Genomic DNA, 24,259 nt, shown 5'->3' with positions numbered 1-24,259 from the left:
AAGTTCCAGGTATGCTGGGCAGGTTCCAGTTACAGCTGAGGGGGTCTGATGAAGAGGTGGGAGCAATCTGTGAGGGAAAGCAAGTACTCTTAAAAACTAGCATTGTTACCAGAGAAGTACATGAAACTGTTTCTGAAAAGAAGATCAAACTTAAATACAAGTTACTTGTTCCAGTGCAGTATGTACTCTGATTTCTTTTCTCTGTGCCTTTTGGCAGAAGAGCACTAATTTTTGTGCCATATATTGGTATATAAGTATTTAATGTATTTATGTGACTGTAGGAGAGTCAAAATATTTGGGGAGTATCTGTAGCATTAATTAGCTACCATTCAGTAAACTACGTTCATTGCATTTTGAATAAAATAAAAATGTAACTGCATTTACCTCTTTTGATGCACTGAGTTTAATGATATTATAGTTTGGCCTGTGCAGAAAGAAGTAAATACAACAGTTGAATATTCGTACTTGATCATCTGAATCTAACTGCTGTTTGATTTGTCCTGTGATTTGGATCTATTCTGATGACTTAATTTCACTTATATTGCAAATTGTATTTGATTGACATGTGTTATGATTGAATAGTCACTATGGCTGCACTGACGACTTAGCATGAACTTCCTTTGCGAACAGATTGTACATATACTTTTATTCAGTGTTTCACCTATAATAGGTTTTTGATGAAATCTGTTTTAATATGTGTCATTAAATACAGGCTTAGAATCTTTTATTTTATTTGATATGTGTTGACAGATCTACAGGCCAAATTTTCCAGTTGTCAGAGTGACTTTCCTAATTGTTCTGTGTTTGTACAACCTGTAAAAAAAAAAAAAAAAAAAAAAAAAACCACAAAACAATTTCAGTGTAGTAACTAAAATTTTATGTTTGAACAGGAAAATAACACCAACTGTTTTGTTTTGGTTGAATCTGCCTTTACAAATCTTCAAAACCTTGCTATTGCTGTAGCATATCAGACTCCTGTTTTATTAGAAGGACCAATAGGATGTGGCAAAACTTCATTAATTGAACATTTAGCAGCTGTTACAGGAAGAGCAAAGCCTCCTCATATTTTGAAAGTCCAACTTGGGGATCAAACTGATAGTAAGGTAACTGATGAGCAGATGTAACTTTTACTTAAAGCATAGATTTAACTTTCTAATAAGATAATGTTTAACTCTTTACCCAAAGACCCCACAACCCCCAATTCTGTAGTATTGGTCTTACTATTGATAAGAATAGATGAATGTGAAGAAAAATCAGAGTTAAGCTTCAGTAGGTTTTAAATTATGTGCATAATTGTGCTGTTTCTGTTTCATTTGAATTATGTTTTACCAGGGGTTTTTTTATGGGGAAGGGCCCTATTGATTTTTTTAATTAAAAAAAATATTTGTATTGGAAAAAATGATTCTAAAATGACTCAAGCTGGTGCTGAAGGCTGTATGGACACTTTTATTTCAGTTTAAGTGAGCTAATGTTTAATTTGATACCATTTTTTATGGTGAAGGTGAGATGAAGTAAGATCCTTTGATGTTGAGGACACTTGCACTTACGTAATAGTGATCAAGCTCTACCTGTAGAGATCAAACCAGAGGTGAAGATAATTTCACATTCTTCTGGTTTTGCTTGTATAACTTTTGAGCTTGAATTGATTTATGTTGTTTGGCTCAATTTATATTTAGTTTTCCAAGGTGGTTAGTATCTACCAGAAGTGCTACCTGAAGGTTTTTATCAGCATTCATAAGCACTTTTTTTTTCACTTGCGAGGAAAAGCTGATTTCACCATCTCACAACTATTCTTCACAAGAGTATTTTTCATATACATTAATGAGACCACCCTATTAAGAAAAAGTGATAAAGTTCAAGGTACAAAATATGTAGTAGTGAAACTGTAAACTTAATTAAGGAATGCTTAAATGTGGAGGTTACAAAACCAGTAAAGTGTTGCTTCTCTGTAAAGTAGTATCTTTCAATAACTTGTTTTATAATTGCTCTTACTAGCTTAGTCACAGACCTTTCAAAAATGTAAAGTTCGGTGCTGCCTTAGACAATTTTGTATGTTATACTGTTGATTTTTTGTTAATTTATAGCAGCACAACTCTGTGAATTCACTTCCAATTGCCTGGTTCATTTTAATTACTGTGTTTCAGTTAGTTTGTCAAAGATGTGGAGGGGTGAAACTTTTTTCCCTTAATTAAAAAAAGTATAATGCTGGGCACAAATTACCAGGTGTATTGTTTAGTAATGTGGAGGCTAAGTAAGTGTTACTTGTATACCAACTTCTGTAATTTTTGTAAGTTTTTTTTACTCTGAGTCTTTAAGGGATGTAATGAACAGGTCTCTAATTTACCGATTGTTTCTGTCATAGACGCTGCTTGGAATGTATCGTTGTACAGACGTACCAGGGGAGTTTGTATGGCAACCTGGAACCTTGACACAAGCTGTTACCAAAGGTCATTGGATACTTCTGGAGGATATTGATTATGCTCCTCTGGATGTGGTACGTAGGTTCATGTTCACTCTAAGGTACTGGTTTTAAGGCCCATGCAAGCAATTTTTGGAGTCTAATCACCATGAGTTCTGCAACAGCATGCTGAAAATACTGCCCCTTTAAAAGGAGTTAGAAAGGATTAACCTGTCTTCGTTCACATTTTAGCACACCACATTAGTTTTTGTCATTGTTTTAGAGTAGTTAATGACACTGCCATTGATGCCAAATTTCACTCTGAAGATTTGAATTGACACTGATAATGAGCTATGTGTCCTTTAAATCGCATTTTAATATTTGAAAAGAAATGTGGCCCCAAACCCCACAGAATTAGAGTGGTGCTGTTAATAAGTTTTTGGGGTTTGGGTTTTTTTAGTGTTTTGTTGTGTGGTTTTTTGGGGAGTTTGGGGGTTTTTTTGCCTTATACATCTCTTACCTCTGGCTTGGATATTAAAATTGTTACATTAAGCAGTATAGGTTTTTAACAGATTTCCTGTTTTCAGCTCCAGAATGACTAGTTAGACTGTTGTCCTTCTCTTTTGAAGTAATGGCTGCTGAAAGCATGTCTTCTGCAAGAATGATGTCATAGAGATGTTTTGCTGTATAGGCCTGCTGGACATTCTGCAGATAGTTGTTTTCTTTCATATCTGTTCTGTAAAACATCCTTTGTGTGACTAAATAACCTGACAGCTTGTTTATTGGGTTTTAGGCTTCTGAAATATAGGGAATTTATAAGAAAGCCAAGAAATACTACTTGTATACGCTAGACAGTTTTTTCCACTGCCAGAGGGTCACACACTTACTTGCTTCTGTGGACTCAGCTCACTGCACTCATCATAAGAATGCCATGAGTAGTATTCTGCATTCCTCTCTCCCTTTCTTCAGGTCCTCCCTGCAGGCATCCTGTCTCCTTTCTCCATAGAAATGTCTCTATGCTTGCCTCCCTTTGTGCTGAGGGATCGTCGTGGTCCTACCTCCCTTTTTTCCTTCCACCATTTTTACTGTCTATCTGAATGGAAGGATAGATTCTTTAATTAGGTACTAAATTCTCCTGGGGTAGCAGGGTATACCCTGGAAAATGTTGATGTTTGAGAATGACATCCTTGAGATGCAGATCATCTTAGTTCAGGCAGATGAATTAAATAAAGGTTTCTGATGTGAAAGTGTCTAATAATTCAAAGCAAATAGTTTTGATTTAAACTTGCAGTGTAAAGACTGTCACTTCTATTATCTTATCAATCTGGATACAGGAGAATGAAGATAGGTAAACTTTACACCTGTGACTTCCACTGCTGATTAAAATTACTGGGGACTCTGTAATTCCTGTTAGCATCACTTAGAAGCGCAATCTCTGCAGGAATGGCAGTGGCTGGCAATGTAGTGGTGCTCCGTGGAAGTGCTCTAGCATCTCGAGTATGAAATGAATGTGGATGGGTGTGCCATCTGTTACAGTTTCACAAAAAAAAATAAATTGTCTTATAAATCTTCTTCTGTTTTCCAGATCTCTGTGTTGATTCCTCTTTTGGAAAAAAAAGAGTTGCTGATTCCTGGTCGTGGTGACTGTTTAAAAGTAGCATCGGGATTCCAGTTTTTTGCGACCAGGAGGTAGGCTTGTAAAGTTAAATGAGGTTAAGAGCATGGATATCCTGTTTCTGAGTCAAAGACAGGAAATGCAAGGTACTTGGGCAGAAGTATTTTAGCAATTCCCAATTAACAAGCAATAGGAGCCATAGAAGTTGTGAAAGGAATTTTTTCACTTTAGAGCAGCCTTACATTACTACTGGGTGAATCCAGTCTCTGTACACAAGGGTCACATCCACAAGGCTGAAGGAATGAAACTTGCCAGGGGGAAACCCTACAAAACCAACCTTTCACCAAAACAAAATACCAGTCTCAGCAATCACTGCGTGAAGGTTTATGATTGATAGTCAAAAGGTGTCTTGACTTGCTAGTTTTAACAGCACCTGTGTAAAATATTTCTTAGTTTTGCTGGTCTTGGGGTAGTTGGTAGTCCAACTATTGAATGCAATTAATTTTCTGGGTTTTGTTTTTTATTCCACCCCGTTGAGCAGTTGTATACATGTGTTCTGTGGAAGATTTTTTTTTAAGAGTTTCATGAATAATTTTAACTGAACCCTGCATCTATAATAAAATAAAATAGCTTTATTTGGGAATCAAGAAAAAAGAAATAGAAGGAATCTTTTTTTTTTTCTTAAGAAAATCTGATTTGTGAAAGTCTTATGTCAGTATAGAGGTTTGTAATGTTTTCTAACCAGATAAAAGATCTAAGGTACACTCTCTGACAGTTTCACTGTAGTAATGGCTCATGTATCAGATGTCTTAATATATAAGGAGATATTTTGACATAATATTGTTATCCGCTTTAAAGGTTAGGATATCTAGAAGGGAAATAGTTATGTAGTTTGCAAATATTTTGTAGTTTACTTTAAAACCTTTAATACATTTTTCTGCTTTTGTCTTCCTTCCATAAATTTGTTCTTTTCTTTATCTGATCTATTTTTTCAGAAATTGCATCTTTTAGATCCAATTCTCTTTTGGTTGTCTCATCTCCTACAATTTTCTTCTTTTATATACTTGGTCAACAGTTTGTATAGCAGCAAATTGTAGTTTCTGTTGGGCTAGTTAGACCAGATTCAATAAGTCTGTTGCAGTTTCCAGCTATGGAATATTATTTTTATAAAAGCACAACAAAACAAGCAAACCACAAACCCGATATCTAGTGCTTTGTATGTGCCAGGCTTCTTCCACAGTGGGTCTAACACATGGCTGCATAGTTATTTGTACGGTAAAAAAAGGGGAACAAAATATATGATGGAAAGGACTGTGAGCCTGAAGAATGAGGAAAAATAATCAGGAAAGACTGTGAAGGGGACTGGGACTGGAGATGCTTTTCCTGCCTCTCTGCAATAGAGTACAGATCCTTTAGGATTTGTGGAAGATATTTCCCAGGCCACTTCTGTCAGGCTCCTCTCTTTACAAAGGATTCTGTATGTCACTTCTGATAGACTTAACTTATTGTCAGTTGTCTTTCTGTAAGTATCTCCAAGGAGATTTTGCACTACAGGAGGAAAAACACTGTGATAACAGATAATTTGAAAAGCAGAGGTAGGCAAGGTAGGGTATGTGACAGTGCAGTGATGAACAGCGGGTGATCTATGCATGCACATTATACTGTAGCAGCAGTATGAAACATGCTCTTTGCACAAGAATGCACGGAAAATGTTCAGTTCTTCAGCAAGACACAATATGCTGTGTTTCTTCATGTTATTTTGATTTAGGATATTCAGTTGTGGTGGAGGTTGGTACAGGCAGCAAAGCAGCCATGCTGCTCTTCTGGACAAATACTGGACCAAAATACATCTAGATAACATGAGCAAAGGAGAACTGAAGGAGGTATGGCGTGTGTGCATGAAAATAATTGTTTCAATTAAAGGTAATGCTTTTCGGTAATAAATTTGATCCTTATTTTTATCTCCAAGTTGCACAATACATCCTTATCATTTCAGATTTGTCCTGCTAATTTTGAAGTAAGTGGGCAGTTTGTCAGGAAAAATTTAAGTGAATTGGACGAAGATGCCTGGAACTTGCCTTGGCAAACACTGTTTTGGTTTGAATGGGTCTAAGAAACAAATTGGTTTGCCAGTTTATAGCCCACAGAGATTTAAAAACAGAGAAAAAGAAAAAAAATGAGCTTACTCTAATCCTGAATTCTAAGCTCTGAGATGAAAAATAGTTGGTCAGTTATGAATTACAAATAACTGTTTCTATTGACATCTTTTGTTAGCATCTCTAGGGAATGTTTGCTTTGTGTAGTCCTTCAAAAAATTGAAGGAGCCCAGGGCTTAAATGAAAATAGAATTCTCTAGAGAGTCTCCTTGTCATACAGAGCTCAGAACAGAATCTGATTTTAAAAGAACCTTGCCTAAGGGAAAAGGGGATGAATAGTCTTTAGCAGAAGAAATGTCTGAATTTTCTAGTGTGAAGAAGGTAGTTTTTTCTGTAGGAGTCATTCACTCCTTGGGACTCATTCAGCAGCCAGAATGGTTATGGGTGACCTTAAATATCTGTGTGGTTTTTTCCATTTTGTCATTTGTCAGCTAATTGTTAGGAATGGGGCAAGAGGAGCACTTAATTTCGTGCTTGTAGATTTTGTTGGAGGGGAAGCAATTAGATGTGTGGGGAGGCCTCTGCAGACAGTTTGCTAGAGATACACGTACTTGCATGCTGTAGCTGCTTCTACTACAAACAGATCCACATGGGCAGGAATTTTAGGGAGCTCACAGTTGTAGTATTAAAAAACGCTATCTGGCTGAACTGATGTCGAAGATGACCTCCAGAAAGGGCCAATATTCAAGTAAAGCTTGGCTGTCAAAACCTTAAGAAAAAAGGAAGCTTTGCTGCTAAATATGTCACTTGCCACTAGGTTCTCTCTGTTCTTTTTTGTAACTTTGTAGCTCAAGTCACAAAATTATATAAATCAAACACTGTGTAGGATTCTGTAGTAGTAGTAGAAGAGACAGTGGTAGAAAACACCCACTTGCTTGTCTTGAGAATAGACTCGTGTTCTTCTGGTTAATCTTAAAAGTCAGTCTGGCAGGGTAGGACCAGCATTCCTGGCCTGTATCTGTGAAAAGCTTATTTTGTGAAGCAATAATTTTGATTGGCAAGCTTTAGTGGAGAGGAAATTACAGAAGAAAAATTAGCCCCTTAATGTGTCTTTGTCAGTACAGTGAATAGACGACTTGAATGCTCAAAAAAAATCAGTCATAAAAAGGAGGACAGGAGGTAAGAACTTTTGTTATCAGTTGTAAAGTTGCATGATCATGATTTGAGTTTAGAGTTGAAAGTACCTTTTGTTCTTCCTGTTGGTATTTGTACAAATGTATTAAATGAATTGGAGTAGAGTTGAGTTAGCAAAATTCACTTTTGGCATCCAAATGGATATCATACAAGTCACAATAACTTTTATGTTCTTCAGATGAGAGATTCCAAGAGAGTGATCTTGTGCAGCTTGCTAGCTTGAGTATCTATCAAAGTGTATCTTATAAAAACTTGAGGTGGCCTGGTGGTTTCCTTCCAGTGCTAAAGATTTTTTATTTGTTTTTTGATTTTTTTTTTCTTCTTTTTTTCAGGTTCTTCAAAGGAGATACCCCAACCTTGCTCTTGTAACTGATCACTTGCTAGACATTTACATTCACCTTACAGGAGACAAGTATCAGACATCAGAAAACAGTGCTTCTGGCTCCAGACACATACCAGAAGATTCATCAGAATCAATTTCAGAAAATAAGAAACCCAATCTGGAAGGACGAGAACTATCTCTAAGGTTGTCTTATATGTTTATTAGAAGGAAATTTTAGTCAGCTAGCTGCAGAGATAGAAGGGTTAATCTTTGTTATTTTTCTTATTTTTTTAAAATAGTGATAAAAGTTTGAATAATTAAACTGGAATTTCATAAAACTGGGAAAATCCATTTTTCATTTTAAAATAATGATTAATGTATCTTTTAAAAAATCTTGACCTGAATTATTTAGGACTTCCTGTTTGCTATACTCTTTTTTGAGGAAAAAGTGTAGGTTTTGTCATGTGTGGTGCTGAGTTGGTGTCAAGCCATATGGATTACTTCTCAATTCATTTTAATGCAAAATACCAGTTCTAGTTAAGAACTGAAATGTACTGTATAATGTTCTCATAATAGCTAGAAGATATTTTCAGCAATTGAATATATATGCTTATCTAGATAATTTTGTACTAGATGCTCACAGCATTCTAACTTTCAGATGACTGAAAATAACCAGATCTGTAGTGTATGATTAACTTCAGATTTTTTTTTACGATGAAATGCAGCTTGATGTTCAATTATTTCTTTCTCTCATAACAAATATCAGTTCTACTCATGGAATTTCTGTAACCAGTAGTGCTTTGTGAATTAATAAATACTAGGTATGGGTAGTACCCAATATTTTTGTGAAGCATAAGAATGCCGTTAATTTTAAAACTGCAGGTTTTTTTTAGAATTAGATGTTTCCTTTTCTTGCCTTTCAGAAGATTTTGGTGTTGATAAAGGAATCAGTATTTTGAAAATCAGTATTTTGAAAATCAGTATTTTGAAAATCAGTATTTTGAAAATCAGTATTTTGAAAATCAGTATTTTGAAAATCAGTATTTTGAAAATCAGTATTTTGAAAAAAATTTTGAAGAGTTTTTATCCCTTTCTGGATGAAAAGTTTGCTGGTTTTTTTTTTTTTTTCAATTTCAGAATTCATTTATGGTTTAATGGAGTATGTATTATCTATTTCTAAGTAACCTATCTGAAAGCAACACTGTTGGTCTTTGTACTTAGCTGCTCATTAGAATTTAGCATCCTATTTATATGTGTCTTCCCGTGTACAACTTGCACAACAACTAAATGTGCAGTTGCCGGAAGATGACGTAATGACCAAAGCTGAATATGAAAGAAGGTGCTTTGTGTTTTTGCTTGTTTATAGCAATTTTTTTTTTTCTTTGCCTCCAGAGACTTACTGAATTGGTGCAGCAGGATTGCTTACAACTTTGACAGTAATTCTTCAACCATGGCAGTGAATATTTTTCAGGAGGTGCGGTAGGACTTGATCTAGAAATTGCTTGCCCAAATTCTAGCATTGTCTCACAAATCTTAAAACACTCTGTTTTGGAATGTGAGATGGGAATTTACGTTTAGTTTTATCCAAAGCAATTGGACTGTAGTTGGAATGTTTGTGATCTATCTATTGGAGGCTTTCCTTACTACTAGGAAGGTTGTTTGCAGTAATGTGCTGAGAGCCAATCCAGACTCACTACTGTCATGCAAACAGCACGCTGTAACATAATTTTGAATTACATGAGCTGGGATTGAGAGTAAAAGTTTTAAGATCTTTCCTTTCTCTTGTAATATGAGACTTCTTTCCTATGTATCAATTTACATTCCAGGTTTTAGAAGTTCTTATTACATCCTTTGAACTCCATTGTTTGACTCAATCTGTGGACGGTGAAATAATTTTATTTACCATGGATTGGATTCAGGCTCATGTAAATTAAGATGGTGCTTGACAGATCATATCATACAAAATTTGTATTGAAGAAGTTGGTTTGTTTTCTCCTTGATAGGCATTGGACTGTTTCACAGCTATGCTGTCCAACCAAGGGAGCAGACAGAAAATAGCAAAAATTATTGGAACTAAACTAAACATTTCTAAGAAAAAGGTATGTTGAGCTATAATTAACATGACATTTATTGGTAGTATTCTATAACTTGCAATTTTTCTAGTGATTAAATGTGTTCTGCTGTTTTTCTTAAAAATTATACTCATCTGTCCCAAACACTTTTTTTTCTCTGTACTATCCTGGCATCTACGCTTTTCTCCAATTTTATTTTCAGCTATGGTTTTGTTGGGGTGTTTTGGTTTTTTCCCCTGAAAGTTCCGTCGAACCTGTTTCAGAGCAGACTGCAAATGACCTCATGATGCAAAAGAAGGATCATGCAGCTGGAACAGCACAGTTGTCTAGGCACATGATACTGCTAGATGCACAAAGTAGTAAAGAATGTGTTTTTTTTCTTTGGTGGTTACAGTGAACTTCAATCACTTCAACGAAGAGATCGGAGAGAAACATAATCTTCCTTACTACTTGTTCTGTAATCATTGATTCCAAAATCAAGTACCTCTCTAGAAGCTAGTAACTCTTTATGTATTAATAGCATTTGATATAAATGGCTGAATTAAACTAAATCATTACTTTGTCAGCTATTTCTGACTATAGAAGTTTGATTGCAAAGAAACTTCCCTCCTTTGTTAAGATGGAAAAACTTACCAGCTGGGTGGACAGATGGATCCCTGAAACTTCTATGGATTTTTGTTTGTCCTTCTTCCTTTGCATTATTTCAATACAGAAATGTATTATCCTCTGCCAATGGCAAAATATCCTTGTTTACACAGAGGTATCCACCAAGGGTGTTTTGAGGGAGGTCGGTTGTTTATTATTAGCTAAGATAACTGTTCTCAGGTTCAATTTTATGTAGTTGAACTACCATGGAAGTACACAAAGTAGAAAAATAACGGCATAGACCCATTACCAAGTTATTAAATGGAAAGATGTTTGTATAGACAATAACACTTCTGAGGTCCTTCAGTATTTTAGGTGATGAGTACGTAAAACCTGCAAAATATAAAATCTGACCATGAACAATTAGCTTGCTGCAAAGTAGTACTGGTAGCATAGCATGGGTGTTCTTAATGTGACGTAGGCAATGTTAGTATTGGCAATGTTGATGTTTTCTTCACAGGTGGAGTTCTTTTGTGAACTCTATAAACCAGAAATTCTTATACGGGAACAAGAAGTCTCTGTTGGAAGAGTGCATCTTATGAAGAAACAAACTCAGGCTCTCACTGTACAAAGGTAGAATATCTTGTAGTTTCCATGTGAATTGAAATATTTTATGGTGGAATAGATTGGAAGTCACAGGATTTAAAAAGAAAAAAAGCAAATTCTATATTCTCTAATGAAAAGAACGTGATGAGTTTTCTCTTGTGATCTGCGTTTTTCCTTGTGTATCTTCAAGGCTGTCTGCATCATACTTCTGGCAGCCAAAGCATGGAGATTTTCAGCTTCTTTTGAACTAGAGTTTCTTCAAAGCACTGTGGATCCACAGCTGTTAAGATTTTGATGAATCTGTCTTTGTAAAGAGGGATTTTTGTAGTATGTGGCACTAGCTCCACTGGCCAAGGAGTTCTTTGGAAACCCTGAATTTCTCGGTTGTATCTTGAGAAAAATAAGTATCTGTTAAGGGTATCTTGGAACTAATTTTTTCCAAACCTATATTTTTAATAAAATAAAAAATTCCTAAATTTAACCACTCCTCTAAAAAATAATAAAGGTAAAATTGAAATGAGCTCCTTGATAAATCTTGAGCTTGAGTTGCTTCCTTTGTTTTTTCAGAGCAAAACAAACCTTTGCTGCCACACAGCCATCTGCAGTATTGATTGAACAGCTTGCAGTTTGTGTTGTCAAAGGAGAGCCTGTGCTTTTGGTTGGTGAAACAGGAACTGGCAAAACCTCAACTGTTCAGTACCTTGCTCATATTACAGGTAAATAAAGTGTGAAGACTGTAACTTATTTGAAGATGATTTAAAAAGCAGCAAACAAACAAAAAACCCCACAAGCTGATAGTGCTTTCTATTTTTGTTTCAAGGACACCATTTGAGGGTTATCAACATGAACCAACAAAGTGACACGGCAGATTTATTAGGGGGGTGAGTCACTGACTACTGTTTGTTATGCAGAACAGACAAAATTGGCAGTATCAGAACAAGCTTCTAATGCAAGTATCAAGTGTTGTCAAAGAATTGTTCTTAGACATGTATCTGTTTCATAGCAGCACAAATGTCTTAAACATGTTTGCATACAAAAACCTTGTTTCCTAGCTGATGATCAGATGCAGTTTCAGTGAATTGTGTGCACATCTGTGTGTGATGAAGACATTTAAAAGCACAACCCAATGTCTCTTTAAAAATGGCTAAGCTGTTCAATATAAATATGATCTAATATTCACTGGACATACTGGTTGGTAGTAGTAAAAATATTGTACTTGTCAGGGTGGTCCTGTCTCTATAAAATTGCCTCATAAGGTGCATTTAAATATGTGCAATTTTACTCCATTAGTTGAGTAAAAAAACTTTGGAAACCAAGGTTCCTTCACGTACAATATTGTTGTTTCAGTAACTGTTTTCTTTTTAGTTCCCAGATGCTAGTTCCTGTGTCACAAATAAGTAATTTTTTGCTTCTCTTTAGTTACAAGCCTGTGGATAACAGGCTGATCTGGCTACCTCTGCGAGAGTCTTTTGAAGAACTCTTCTCTCAGACATTTTCTAGGAAGAAAAATCAAACTTTCTTGGGACACATTCAGACCTGCTACAGGCAGAAACGTTGGCATGATCTGCTGAAATTAATGCAGCATATTCATAAATCTGCTATTAACAAGGAAGAAAAAGAAAATGCATCTGGTGAGAATTCAGACTGATCAAACACACATCATTAGTAGTGAACCATTGCAGAGAGTAGATAAATACTGGTGATTTTTTTTTGTTGAATTTGAGTTTGTGTTTTTTCTTTTATCCCCCTTTATTACATTCTTTCTTCTGATTTTGAAAAATGCAATCTGTCTACAACAAGACATTCAAAATACTGTTGGAATAGTGGTTGGGTTTGTGTTTTTCGTGGTGGGGTTCTTTTTCCCCCTTTTTCTAACTCGCCACTGCAGTTAGCAATGTCTGACAGTGTGAAGGTTGACTTGTCTGACCTATGGTGCCCTTGACATCTGATCTCTACACAGCACTTAACTTGTTTGCTGTGTTGGTGAACAGTCCTTGTTGTTTGTGTGTCAGTCTTCCATGTGAATGTTTTCATGCTTTCTTTCAGTCCTGGAACCTAGTTAGGTCTCACAAATATATCCTGTTTTAAAAAGCAAAACAACAACAATAAAAAGAAAAACCAAACCCAAAGTAATAGCTCTCTTGGGGTAGTAATGACTTTAAGAGCTTGCTGATGATTTGATTTCATTGTCAGTGATGCTGACTTGCCTAGTGCTTGACTTTTTAATTTTGTCTCCAAATAACAGTTCTTGTTTTATATGTCACAACCCATTTGGGACAGAGACAATATCGATACTTGGCCTTGCATGGAGTGGTTTCTGGTTCTAAACCTGCTGAACAAGTGAACTTTTAGCTTTCATTCAGTATGGGTCAAGTAAACTTAATTTATGAGCTTTGTCTCCCCTCTTCTTTCAACTGGTTCTTCTGAATATGCAGATATTAAAATAAATGCCCAGAAATGTAAAAATAAAAAAAAAAGTTTTAAAGACTGTTTGTTGCAAGTTTGACAATCCTAAAATAAAGACGAGCTGAAATCTGTAACTTGCAAAGCTAGCAACTTAAGTCATTATGATGCTGTATATACCTCAGTCTGTGACTTTAAACACATAACTGAAATAAGTGCAATAGTAAATAATGTCATAACTGACAAGCAACAGTGTTTTTACTGATACTGAAGTCTTCATTGTTAATCTGTTCTGTCATAAGGTTTGTAAATTTGGATTTATGATTTAGTTTTCTGAGATGTATCTGTCTCTGGGAATTGGAGATTGGTAACAGTCATGCTGGAACCAAGTGCAGCATAAGTATTTGTTCCTAAGCTAGGACATGCTGGAATGAATAGCAAGTTATCTTCACCCATATGTCAGTAGTGTACAGCTAAATTAAAACCAGCAAAATTTAATTTTTTTCTCCTTTTTTTTAATTTGAGATGTCATCTGTGGAACTTGAATGTTTTCATTGCTCAGCCAAGCTTACTCTTGTATCTCCATGTATCTTGAAACAGCTTGATTAAAATACTGTTGTTAAACATTTTTTGTGTTATTGTTCTGATGCTACAAGCTTCAATTTGTTTTGCTTATAGGCTCACCACTGAAGGAAAAGTGGGAGGCGTTTGGTCTTAAACTGAATCATGCTCATCAACAGATGAAAATGACAGAAAATGCTCTTCTCTTTGCATTTGTTGAGGTATTTAGAGATTTGTGTTTTGATGGTAGGCAGAATAAGGAGAAAAATTTAAAATACTTGGCAATCAATATTATATAAATAACTTCCTGGCAAGAATCTTGCTGTGAAGTAAAACTTGTTCCGTGATAACTCTGTGGAACAAAGTGTGCTACTTCAAGGAGGTGGTGGTTAGATGGGGAATGGGAGAATGTTTTGTGGTAACACATTAATTCAATGCTGTATAATAGGAATTAGGATTGGTATGATGAAAGAATATTAGCAGTATGTCATATCGTCTTTTTAAGTGTATGAGATTAGAAAAAATGTATTGACCAATCTCTAGTAGGACAGGCTCCTGCCTAGGGACCCCTGTGAAGGATTTAATATTAAGAACCTATGTTGTTTATCTAGAATTTTTTTTTGAAAGGTTTCAAATCCATAAGTGTGATTAGGGGAAACTATGATGATTTATGCATGTTTGTTCCTTGTCACTCTGTTAGTCTGAATATAAGCTCTCGAATTTGATGTAGTGTGCAAAATGTTGACCAGTTCTCTTTCTAAAAAAATCACTGTGTGAATAGTTAGAGAACCTTTTGACTTCAGTATAGTTTTAATGAATAAGATACAGTACCCTGAGGAAAGTAATATTGCTTCTGTCTTTGGATTTCTTTAGATTAACTGTCTGTATTCTCATAGTGGAGTCAGTGAAGCTTATGCACCATTGATGGGTATCACTGACAGGCAGCGTTGCACAAATAAGAGAGCTTAATTCTATCTGAGCCAGTCTAAATAGTAACTGATAATGGTGATAACTGTATGACTTCTGTGACTTGCACAATAATTGCTGTTCTTGAGGGGGAGCAATAAAACTGCTGTTGCTATAAAAAGTCTGGAATTGCCATTCGTCTAATCAACTCATAGACTATAAAATAAGTATTTCCCCTGTATAGATGCTTCAGTTGATATATTGTTGCTGGTGATGCAATTAACAAATTGATCTTATTTTTAGGGTACTCTGGCACAAGCAGTAAAAAAAGGAGAGTGGATTTTATTGGATGAGATTAACTTGGCTGCAGCAGAGACTTTAGAGTGCCTGAGTGGTTTATTGGAAGGATCATCTGGGTCGCTGGTGTTACTAGACAGAGGAGACACAGGTACTATTTCTGTGCTTGCTTATGCTGTATCTTGCTATCCAGTTAGTTGAATTCCCTATCCTATATGGCTCAAAATAAGTCAAGAACGTTTACCATTAAAATGAATGTGTGCAGAAGAGAATAATGTATTCTTTCTAGGCTTCATACTTCTATGCAAGAAGTAGGGGGTTTAATTCACGGTGGCTCAGGAGATATCAGCATGCAGAAATTGTTGTAGCTTTTGTCTCTTTGGACTCTACAAGGAGCAGATCTCTCTAGTGCCCTCAGTAAGCATTTCTGTCTCTAAAGACTATTCAAGGAGTGTAACTTTTCTCTTTAAATAAAATTGAGGTACCTTGACAGATAAGGACGTGGGACATGAGGTTCAGTTGCTACTGTAGTAATTGTCTTTCACTGAACCTGTGAATATATTCTTTAGCTAGAAATATGTGTACATTTCCGAGTCCTTGTGGGTTGTCCCCAGGCAGCAGCTAAGCACCCACACAGCTGCTAACTCCCTCCTCCCATCCCACTGCCCCTCAGCTGGATGAGGGGCAAGAACAGGAAGAGCAAAAGTGGAACTCATGTGGAACAAGTGATGCAAAGGCAGTCACTAACCAGCTCCCAGAAGCAGACCAAAGTCCAGCCTGTCTCTAAGTGACAGCCACCTTGGAAGACAAAAATCACCACCCCCTTCTTCCTCTATCCCAGCTCTTATTGCTGAGCATGATGTTAAATGGTGGGGAATATTGCTTTGGCCAGTTTGGGTCAGCTGTCCCAACAGTGTTCCCTCCCAACTTTCTGCTTACTCCCAGCCTAGTTGCTGGAGGAGGGAGGGCATGGCAGGGGGGAGATAAAGCCTTGATGCTGTGCCAGCACAATTCAGCAGTAGCCAAAACATTGGTGTGTTCTCAACAGCACTACGGGGGCTAGCGGGCCCAGCCAGACCTAGTACAGATGTAAAGGTCAAAAATGCAATTGCTGAATATCGTTTTCTAGAGCTACAGACAAATGTATGAGCTTCCTAGGCTGGGTTTTCTTCCTGGCTGAGGGAAGCATTGGCTATTGTTCTGAAAGACAAAAGGAGTTCCAAGTTCAGGGCTTATCTAATTTTTGGAATATTTTGTGTTGTTGAAACATCCTGCTGTGCACAAATAAAAGTCAGTGTTTCACTTGCCTGGGGCAGTTGTGAACATGGAGAGATACTTCTGTTAAAATTACATGGGGTTATTCTCTGAAAACTTTTCACCCTGGTGTTTTAAGAAAATGTAGTAGTGCAGTAATAGAAAACTGGCTTAGATTAAATATACCTCATTTAACATAAATATCCTGTGTTTAGCACTAACCTTATGTCTCTTACTTCTGTTTTCCTTTAGAGCCTCTTGTCCGTCACCCTGATTTTCGCTTGTTTGCATGCATGAATCCAGCTACAGATGTTGGAAAAAGAAATCTTCCTCCAGGAATAAGAAACAGGTAGAAAATAATGATTCTGTGACAAAATACTTAGTCGCTGTCTTTTTTAGAATTTAACTAGCTTCATGAGTTGACCCAGTGAAGAATGTCTTATTTGAAGCCTGAGGATGTAAGTCCGAACTCAAATTAACTTCCTGTGAGAGGTGCTTACCACATCATGGTGAAGGTTTTTCATGAAACAGCATCAGGAAAATACTTCTGTAGAGTTGCTGAGAATGAGCAAATGGTCTAGCAGGAGTGTAGAGTGTTGTCACTGGAGGCAGGAGAACGATCATTCTTTACAATTAAGCTGTCAGTGCCTGGGAATGCTGCTGCAGCAGTTTATGTTCGTGATGGGGATGATAAAGACAAGTGCTTTGTATCTGTTTAGCAGCCTTTCTCTTGATAAATCAGAAGTGTTGATGATCCTTGCAAAAAGCTGTATATCTAGCCTTGTTCACTTAGAAGGAGAGTGGTTTGCGTGGCGGAGCAGATGTGTGATATTCAAAATATTCGATGTGTGATCTTCAAACATTTAAGCTGTGGCCAGGAAATTGGAGTGTGGCAAATCCTTTCTTCAGTTCTACCTGCCTGTTCCAGAATGCAAAGATCTTCTGCTTGTATTTGATGCAATTTCCCTCATGAGTGCCAGAAATCACATGTGTAGTCCCTTAACAGATACATAAACACTGTGCAAGACTGTAGAGATGCACTAACCATATGCAACTAGTCATTTGTAGCTATTGATAGCAAAGTAAGGTTTTATTGCTGTTAGCTCTCCTGGCTTAGTAGTGAAAGGAAAGAAACTGAGTGCAATACGGAAGAAAGGAGATGTCAGCTTCAGCATGGCTTGTTAAGTTTAAATGAATTTATATTTGCATTTGTCAAAAATACCCACCCCTCTGAAGTTAATGGTATTGCTCAGTTGTTTTGTGTTTGGTGTGGTGTGTCCCGAGCTATTGTTTGCAGTTGTAATGCATGGTATAGAAGGGCTGCAGACTCATATTCAACACCTGATGCAAATATACTGGACTAACTAACAGTTAGAAAATGTTTATTAACTAGAGCTTCCAGCGTAGTGTACTAAATGTGAAGCACTCTAACCTATTTAAGAATGCTTGGAACTTCACTGAGTACATGTTTTGCAAATTTTCCTTTGCTTTATTGTCAAGTTGTCTCATTGTATCACTGCTGAGCTGAATGTTTGTAAAAGTAGAAAACAACCTGGATATGCTAGTTCTGGATATGCTAGTCATAACAAAATTAGAATGGGTGATATCTCGTAAGCATCCACTCGTTAAAGTAGAGATCATTAGAGAGTCCACTTTGAAAAGTGTTCTTGTTCTGTCAGTGCTCTGGTGTTCAGGCCATAATGTTTGGGTATATATTACAAATTATTTAAAATTTTAGTTTTAAAAAATACAGATCCATAGTTCACTTTAAGTCTGCTAAGTTAAAATAATTCATATTAATTACTTGAAAATATTAGTAAAACTTTTTTTTACTGTGGTTCTTGAGTCTGTCTATAGGTAGTTTGACAAGTTGGTATTCTGCTGCTTAGAAAATTTTAAATGTTGTATATCATGAGAATCATATATAACATGATTTTTTAAAATGTGGTCACATGTCTAAGTGTTACGGATTGATTTGATTCTTACAGGTTTACTGAACTTTATGTAGAAGAACTGAGAAATGAAGGAGACTTGCAAGTTCTTATCATGGATTATCTGAGAGGCTTGAATGTGAACAAAAATACAGTACAAGGGATTGTGAAGTAAGTTGGTTGTAATATCTTATAAAGCCTCGATGGAGTAAGTCACAAAAAGTATGTAATTGTAGCCTGTGGTTAGACTGTTTTGGGAAACGCTAGAATGTTCCCTATGCAGCAGTTTGCATAGCCTTAGGAAACGGAAGAGGGTAGACATCCATCGTCTTCATTCTGAAGGTTTCTGTACTTGTGGGGAGGAGATTTACTTTTTCTTAGTCAGAATTGCTTTCTTGATGGCACCAGTTAAAAAGCGTTGTTGTTGCAGTCCTCTTTCCCATCTGAGAGACTGAAATGGCTTGTTTCTGTAGCTCATACCAATGAGTGTCTTGTGTGTTTATCAAGTTACCTTTGTCCCCCTAGTTTTTAAGGTGTACTATCTCACTACATTAACCTGAAGACCTGTTACATGTTTAGAATACTTTGAGTTTATAGTCATTCTCTGTATATCAAGCTCCCATATTAAAAATATGGGCCTAAAATATTCTGTTGCTTTGCTTCACTGACTATACAGATGGCAGAGTTTGACATGGCTTTCCTAACCTGGAGCTTTTAGAAAAAGTGACAGTTGGAGATAAGCTCAAGTGTTCATACTTTGGGTTTCATTCCTTTAGAGCAATGGTCTGATCAGTAACAGCACTGTTAAAGAAAATCTACCAGACGTGAGTTACCCTAGGTTTGCTTTATTGCAGTGCTGGATGCACGGGGGAAACAGCTCCACCAAATGTGCATGCCAGGTGATTACGAACATACAGGTTATATAGAATCAAAATATACATATTCATTATTTTTCTGAGAAAAGGCAGTCCTATGATAATCATTTCTTGGAATCCATTTCCATATTCTCCTCCCCGTCACGCATGCTCAGTGATTTGAGTCAGTGGTCCTCAGGGGTCTTTGGTGGTCATCAGTGGTCTTGCACCCGTGTTTGCTGGATGACCCTCTTCTTCCAGGCATGCACAGTATCCTTGCTGTGGATACACCTGTCCGTAACAACTTACTTCATAAGATTAATATTCCCAGGCCTATTGTCTGGTTGGGTAGGGACTGTACAAAGAACGTAGCAGCATTGTACACTGCCATGGTCAGTTAGCTTCATTACCTATTACCTTGATTAGAAACCCCTTTCCCATGATTATAGACTTTGAAACAGTTCTAGGCCTTAAGCAGCTTTCTAGTTAACATAAGTTTTCTTATAGCTAAGCTTCCATATTTTTTACAAGCACTATGTAACTGGAACTTATTTCACCCTTTATTTTTTACAGCTTTTATTTATCTGTGAGAAAGGAAGCAGAAACAAAGCTAGTGGATGGAACTGGCCACAGACCTCACTATAGTCTCCGTACACTTTGCAGGGCATTGAGATTTGCAGCATCTAATCCATGTAGCAGCATACCACGGTCACTGTATGAGGTGATTACCTATGCTGAGGTTTGGTTCAGTGTGTATTAACTACAAAGCCTGTTTGGGTAAAGGATAATCCTCTCTAAGTGTAATATCGAACAGAAATAATTCTTTAATCTCTGGTTTTTTTCCCAATGATTTTTCATTTTATCACTGAAAATAATTTTTCTTCTTAGGGCTTCTCTTTGAGTTTCCTGACACAGCTTGACAGAGGTTCTCACCCATTAGTTCAAAAGCTAATTTGCCAGCATATAGTCTCTGGCAACATCAAAAGTCTTCTCAAGCAGGTAGGTAACTAAGTCTATATAGAACTGTTTAGTATTCAGAGTAGAATTTATTTTGAGTTGTCTTCTCCACCTTTTTCCTCTACATTTCCTTCTTGCAGTCTTATTTTTCACATTAAAGATAAGAACTAGAGAAAATCGGTACTGTTTCTTTGTAATTTTTTACTTCTGCTTGAAATGCCCACATGTTAGCTACTTTATTTGTTAATTTCAAAAAAAAAATAGGAAAGTCTGAATAATTACAGCATTGTGGAGTGTGGGTAGGCTAATACAGTGACTCTGATTGTAAAGCTTTCACAGACTTTTAAAGGGGCTTTCGCAGGCTTTTTATTTTTAGACTCCAAATGCAGAACACACGGATATGAAGCAAACATCTGTGCTTTGTCTCCGCTGGGAAAGGAAGAATCTCAGTAGTGCTGGCAGCCCAGCATGATTTTGCATGGGGGACTGGGCAGGTGGGATGGGGAAGCCAGTTGTAAGAGATAGATATTTGTTTCAGAATAGAATTCCTTCATATTAGAAAATATATATGAATATAAAAAGATAAAAGCCAATTTCCTGCTTGGAAGTGTACTTCAAAATTCAGTATTAGGACTCCTTGAGACACTTTTATCTTCGTGGTACTGGCAAAGATTCCTGCTTCATGACCTTGAAATAAACTGGTCAGACTTTTCCTGTAATTTGCGTTCTGTGACAAGGGGACAGTGCTTACCTGCAGGAATGCTCAAGGATTAATTTAAAATGACTTCTTACAGAATATGTTGCAGTGGTGTGGTTGTCTTCATTAACAGATTATACACATTACTTTCAATTTACTTCAATTTACTATTTCTGTCGTGTCTCCTTAGCAAATACCAAAACCCCAAGGAGGGAGATTTATACTTATAGAAGGATACTGGATTTCAGCTGGGGATAAAGAACCTGCTGTAGATGAGGCTTATGTGCTGACCCCTTCAGTTAAGCTTAATCTGAAAGATATTGCCAGAGTTGTGTCTGCAGGGTAAGTGTTTCAACTTTAAATTAGGTTTTTAATTGAAAAGATGTTTATTTGGGCCTCGACTGGTGCCTGTCTAGCCTTTATTGTTTGGCATGAGTAATGTCCATTTTCCTTCTACTTTACAGTTAAATTTCATTATACAGTGACTTGAATTTATACATGTATTTCTCGTCTCCTTAAACCATCTTACTACCATACCTAGTTTTAATTAAATGATAATCTAGAAATTTGCAGTTAGAATAACGTGCTTATTTCACATTACTATGTAAAGCTTCATGAGTAGCAGTTAGCACTTGGGGGTGGTAAAGTTGCTTATGTTCCCCTGTTAGTATATGATCTTGGATGCTCCAAGTGAATTAAGTAGTGATATTTTTGGTAGTTTGGTAATACAGATCTGTGAAAATTTCAAATAATGTTGATATCTTGTATATGAGAAAGATACAACTCTTGCTTCTAAACCACCATTTTGGTTACCCATTTTAGGACTCATCCAGTACTGATTCAGGGAGAGACCTCTGTTGGTAAAACCAGTTTAATTCGCTGGTTGGCTGCTGCTACTGGGAATCATTGTGTAAGGATTAACAATCATGAGCATACTGACATCCAGGAATATATTGGCTGTTACACATCGGATGCCTCTGGGAAGCTGGTATTTAAGGAAGGCGAGTGGGCATATTATATTTACTCCAAATTCCTGTCTCACTTCACTGCTTTTCTCTTCTTTTCTGCTTAACTTGTCTGTTTTATTGCAATGGAGAGATGAGCTCTCATAAAGCTAGTAGTGGCATATTAATGATAATCACTTATGTGAAATTTGGCGAATTCGTAAGAATTTGTCTTATCAAACTTGTCCTATTGGACATAAAGAAAAGAATTCAACAACTTAACCCAGAGACAGAAGCAACAGTATTAGCATTTATACTGAGTGAAAACTGGTTACTTAAAGTATCTAAATGCATGCTTCTGTTAAATTGAGTTTGTTAGATTTTTAACTAGAACTTTTTCTGTTCCCTCCAAGGCGTTCTTATAGATGCAATGAGAAAAGGTTACTGGATTGTTCTAGATGAACTGAATTTGGCTCCCACTGATGTTCTGGAGGCTCTCAACCGTTTGTTGGATGATAACAGGGAGCTGTTCATTACTGAGACCCAGGAAGTTGTCAAAGCTCACCCTCGCTTCATGCTTTTTGCTACACAGAATCCTCCAGGACTCTATGGTGGCAGAAAGGTCTGTATAATCTCTTCTGTTGAGTAGCTACGATTCTAGGGACTGAATCTCTCTTGTATATAGAAGCGTGATGGGGTGAACGTTGTGATGCATAGCACAGAATTAACATAATATTCTCAAGAGGTAGAGATGAGGTGACTGTAGACTAACTTTCAGAACAGCTGGGCTCTGTTTAGGTTAGTTGCTTGTTTTGCAGAGAGGAAATTTCTAATTCATTTTGAGTAGTTGAGATTTAAGTGCTTTACTGAACCGGAGTTCACATATGTTATATTTGACTTGGCATTTCTTGCTCAAGAGTCCTAGAGAAGAGTTTTCACTTAAGCTATTGATAGCTATTTTGTGCTGGTTTTGACTGGGATAGAGTTAATTTTCTTCACAGTAGCTACTACAGGGCTGTGTTTTGGATTTGTGCTGGAAACAGTGCTGACAACACAGGGATGTTTGTTATCTCTGGGCAGTGCTTACGCAGAGCCAAGGAGTTTTCTGCTTCTCACGCCACCCCACCAGTGAGGAGGCTGGCGGTGCGCAAGGATTTGGGAGGGGACACAGCCAGGACAGCTGACCCCAACTGACCACAGGGATATCCCACACCATATGATGTCATGCTCAACAATAAAAACTGGGGGGAGGAGGAGGAAGGGGGGGATGTTTGGTGTTTGTTTCCCCAAATAACCTTTATGCATGATGAAACTCTGATTTCCTGGAAATGGCTGAACACCCACTTGCCGATGGGAAGTAGTGGATGAATTGCTAATTTTGCTTTGTTTGTGCATGCAGCTTTACCTGTGAAACTGCCTTTATCTCAACCCATGAGTTTTCTCACTTTTACCCTTCCAATTCTCTCCCCTATCCCATTGTAGGGGGAGTGTGCGAGTGGCAGTGTGGTGCTTGGCTGCCTACTACAGTTAAAACACAGCACGTTTTAAAGTTGTTGTCCTCATCCATGCTGTTTGTGTCTTATGCTTTCTTTCAATGTTTGTGTATGTGCTAATTTGTATGCTATGACACTATCCGTATTTCCTTTGGATGTGTGGGGGAAGATATATAACATGAGGAATATTGAAAGAAAATGTTCAAGCAATAGTATGTTCTCATATTTTAGGTTTTGTCCAGAGCCTTCAGAAATCGTTTTGTGGAACTGCATTTTGATGAACTACCAAGTGCTGAACTTGAAACCATCCTGCACAAGCGATGCAGTTTGCCACCTTCTTATTGCAGCAAGCTTGTCAAAGTCATGTTAGACCTGCAAGTATGAGATTCTTCTTTTTGTAGAAGACATGCAAACATATTTCAGCACAAAGTAATAGAAAATCCTTTGGGGGGGGAGGTGTTGCTAACTGGCAGATAGTTAAAAATGTAAACCATGATTGATGGAAGAGAACCCATCAAAGTTCATAGTACAGTAATTAAGATAGAGAATAGGGAAGGTGGTGTCAGATTTGAGAGAAAGCAAAAAAATTAATAACCAAAGGCCCTGGGATTTGGTGTGTAGAATAATCCCTTGCTCTGGATCCGAAGTACAGTATTGGATTTGTAGCTGTCTTTGGGTCGTGCTAAATTTGGTATTATTTTTAAGCAATAATTTTGAATGTGTTCTGACATTCCTGTGTTTAAAAGCCATTTAACACTTAGCATGTAGCTAAAACTATCTCATGTTTGGAAGCAATTGCAGCAGCAAAACCAGAGCACACTTCAATTGCTAACATACATTTTGGTGTAGAACCTAATCTTTTGCTTGAATTTTTTTTTATTCCAGGTACCTATTTTCTTCTTAGTATTTTTATTTATTATCTATATTTTGTTCCTGATACCTATCAAATACTTGCTTAAAGATAACTTGAGTTTGAGAGTCATGACTGTACTAGACTTTTTCATACAGTTTGTTTGAAGAAGCATCATATCAGAGAGCTCTTGATTAGCTTTGCTTTAAGTATTCAAACAGATT

At 36.8% G+C, this 24,259-nt stretch overlaps 1 protein-coding gene across 7 annotated transcripts in view; it reads left to right on the top strand.

Annotated features, from left to right (window-relative positions):
- The window catches only part of MDN1 (midasin AAA ATPase 1), a 105,458-nt gene that overhangs the window by 10,615 nt on the left and 70,584 nt on the right, over nucleotides 1-24,259 (top strand). For all 7 annotated transcript variants that reach the window (XM_054819679.1, XM_054819683.1, XM_054819682.1 and 4 more), the window contains exons 6-26: nucleotides 891-1,103; nucleotides 2,363-2,494; nucleotides 3,984-4,087; nucleotides 5,782-5,896; nucleotides 7,636-7,829; nucleotides 9,018-9,099; nucleotides 9,629-9,724; nucleotides 10,803-10,915; nucleotides 11,456-11,604; nucleotides 11,709-11,769; nucleotides 12,308-12,519; nucleotides 13,970-14,073; nucleotides 15,062-15,206; nucleotides 16,562-16,658; nucleotides 18,298-18,411; nucleotides 19,668-19,815; nucleotides 19,983-20,093; nucleotides 20,939-21,090; nucleotides 21,571-21,749; nucleotides 22,106-22,314; nucleotides 23,417-23,563. In XM_054819679.1, coding sequence (XP_054675654.1) covers nucleotides 891-1,103; nucleotides 2,363-2,494; nucleotides 3,984-4,087; nucleotides 5,782-5,896; nucleotides 7,636-7,829; nucleotides 9,018-9,099; nucleotides 9,629-9,724; nucleotides 10,803-10,915; nucleotides 11,456-11,604; nucleotides 11,709-11,769; nucleotides 12,308-12,519; nucleotides 13,970-14,073; nucleotides 15,062-15,206; nucleotides 16,562-16,658; nucleotides 18,298-18,411; nucleotides 19,668-19,815; nucleotides 19,983-20,093; nucleotides 20,939-21,090; nucleotides 21,571-21,749; nucleotides 22,106-22,314; nucleotides 23,417-23,563 — 2,877 coding nt within the window. The remainder of the gene's footprint in view (nucleotides 1-890; nucleotides 1,104-2,362; nucleotides 2,495-3,983; nucleotides 4,088-5,781; nucleotides 5,897-7,635; nucleotides 7,830-9,017; nucleotides 9,100-9,628; nucleotides 9,725-10,802; nucleotides 10,916-11,455; nucleotides 11,605-11,708; nucleotides 11,770-12,307; nucleotides 12,520-13,969; nucleotides 14,074-15,061; nucleotides 15,207-16,561; nucleotides 16,659-18,297; nucleotides 18,412-19,667; nucleotides 19,816-19,982; nucleotides 20,094-20,938; nucleotides 21,091-21,570; nucleotides 21,750-22,105; nucleotides 22,315-23,416; nucleotides 23,564-24,259) is intronic.

This window comes from Grus americana, chromosome 3 (assembly GCF_028858705.1).
Source record: "Grus americana isolate bGruAme1 chromosome 3, bGruAme1.mat, whole genome shotgun sequence".
Lineage (NCBI taxonomy): Eukaryota > Metazoa > Chordata > Aves > Gruiformes > Gruidae > Grus > Grus americana.
The sequence above is the reverse complement of the archived record's forward strand: the minus strand, read 5'-3'. Positions and strand labels throughout refer to the sequence as shown.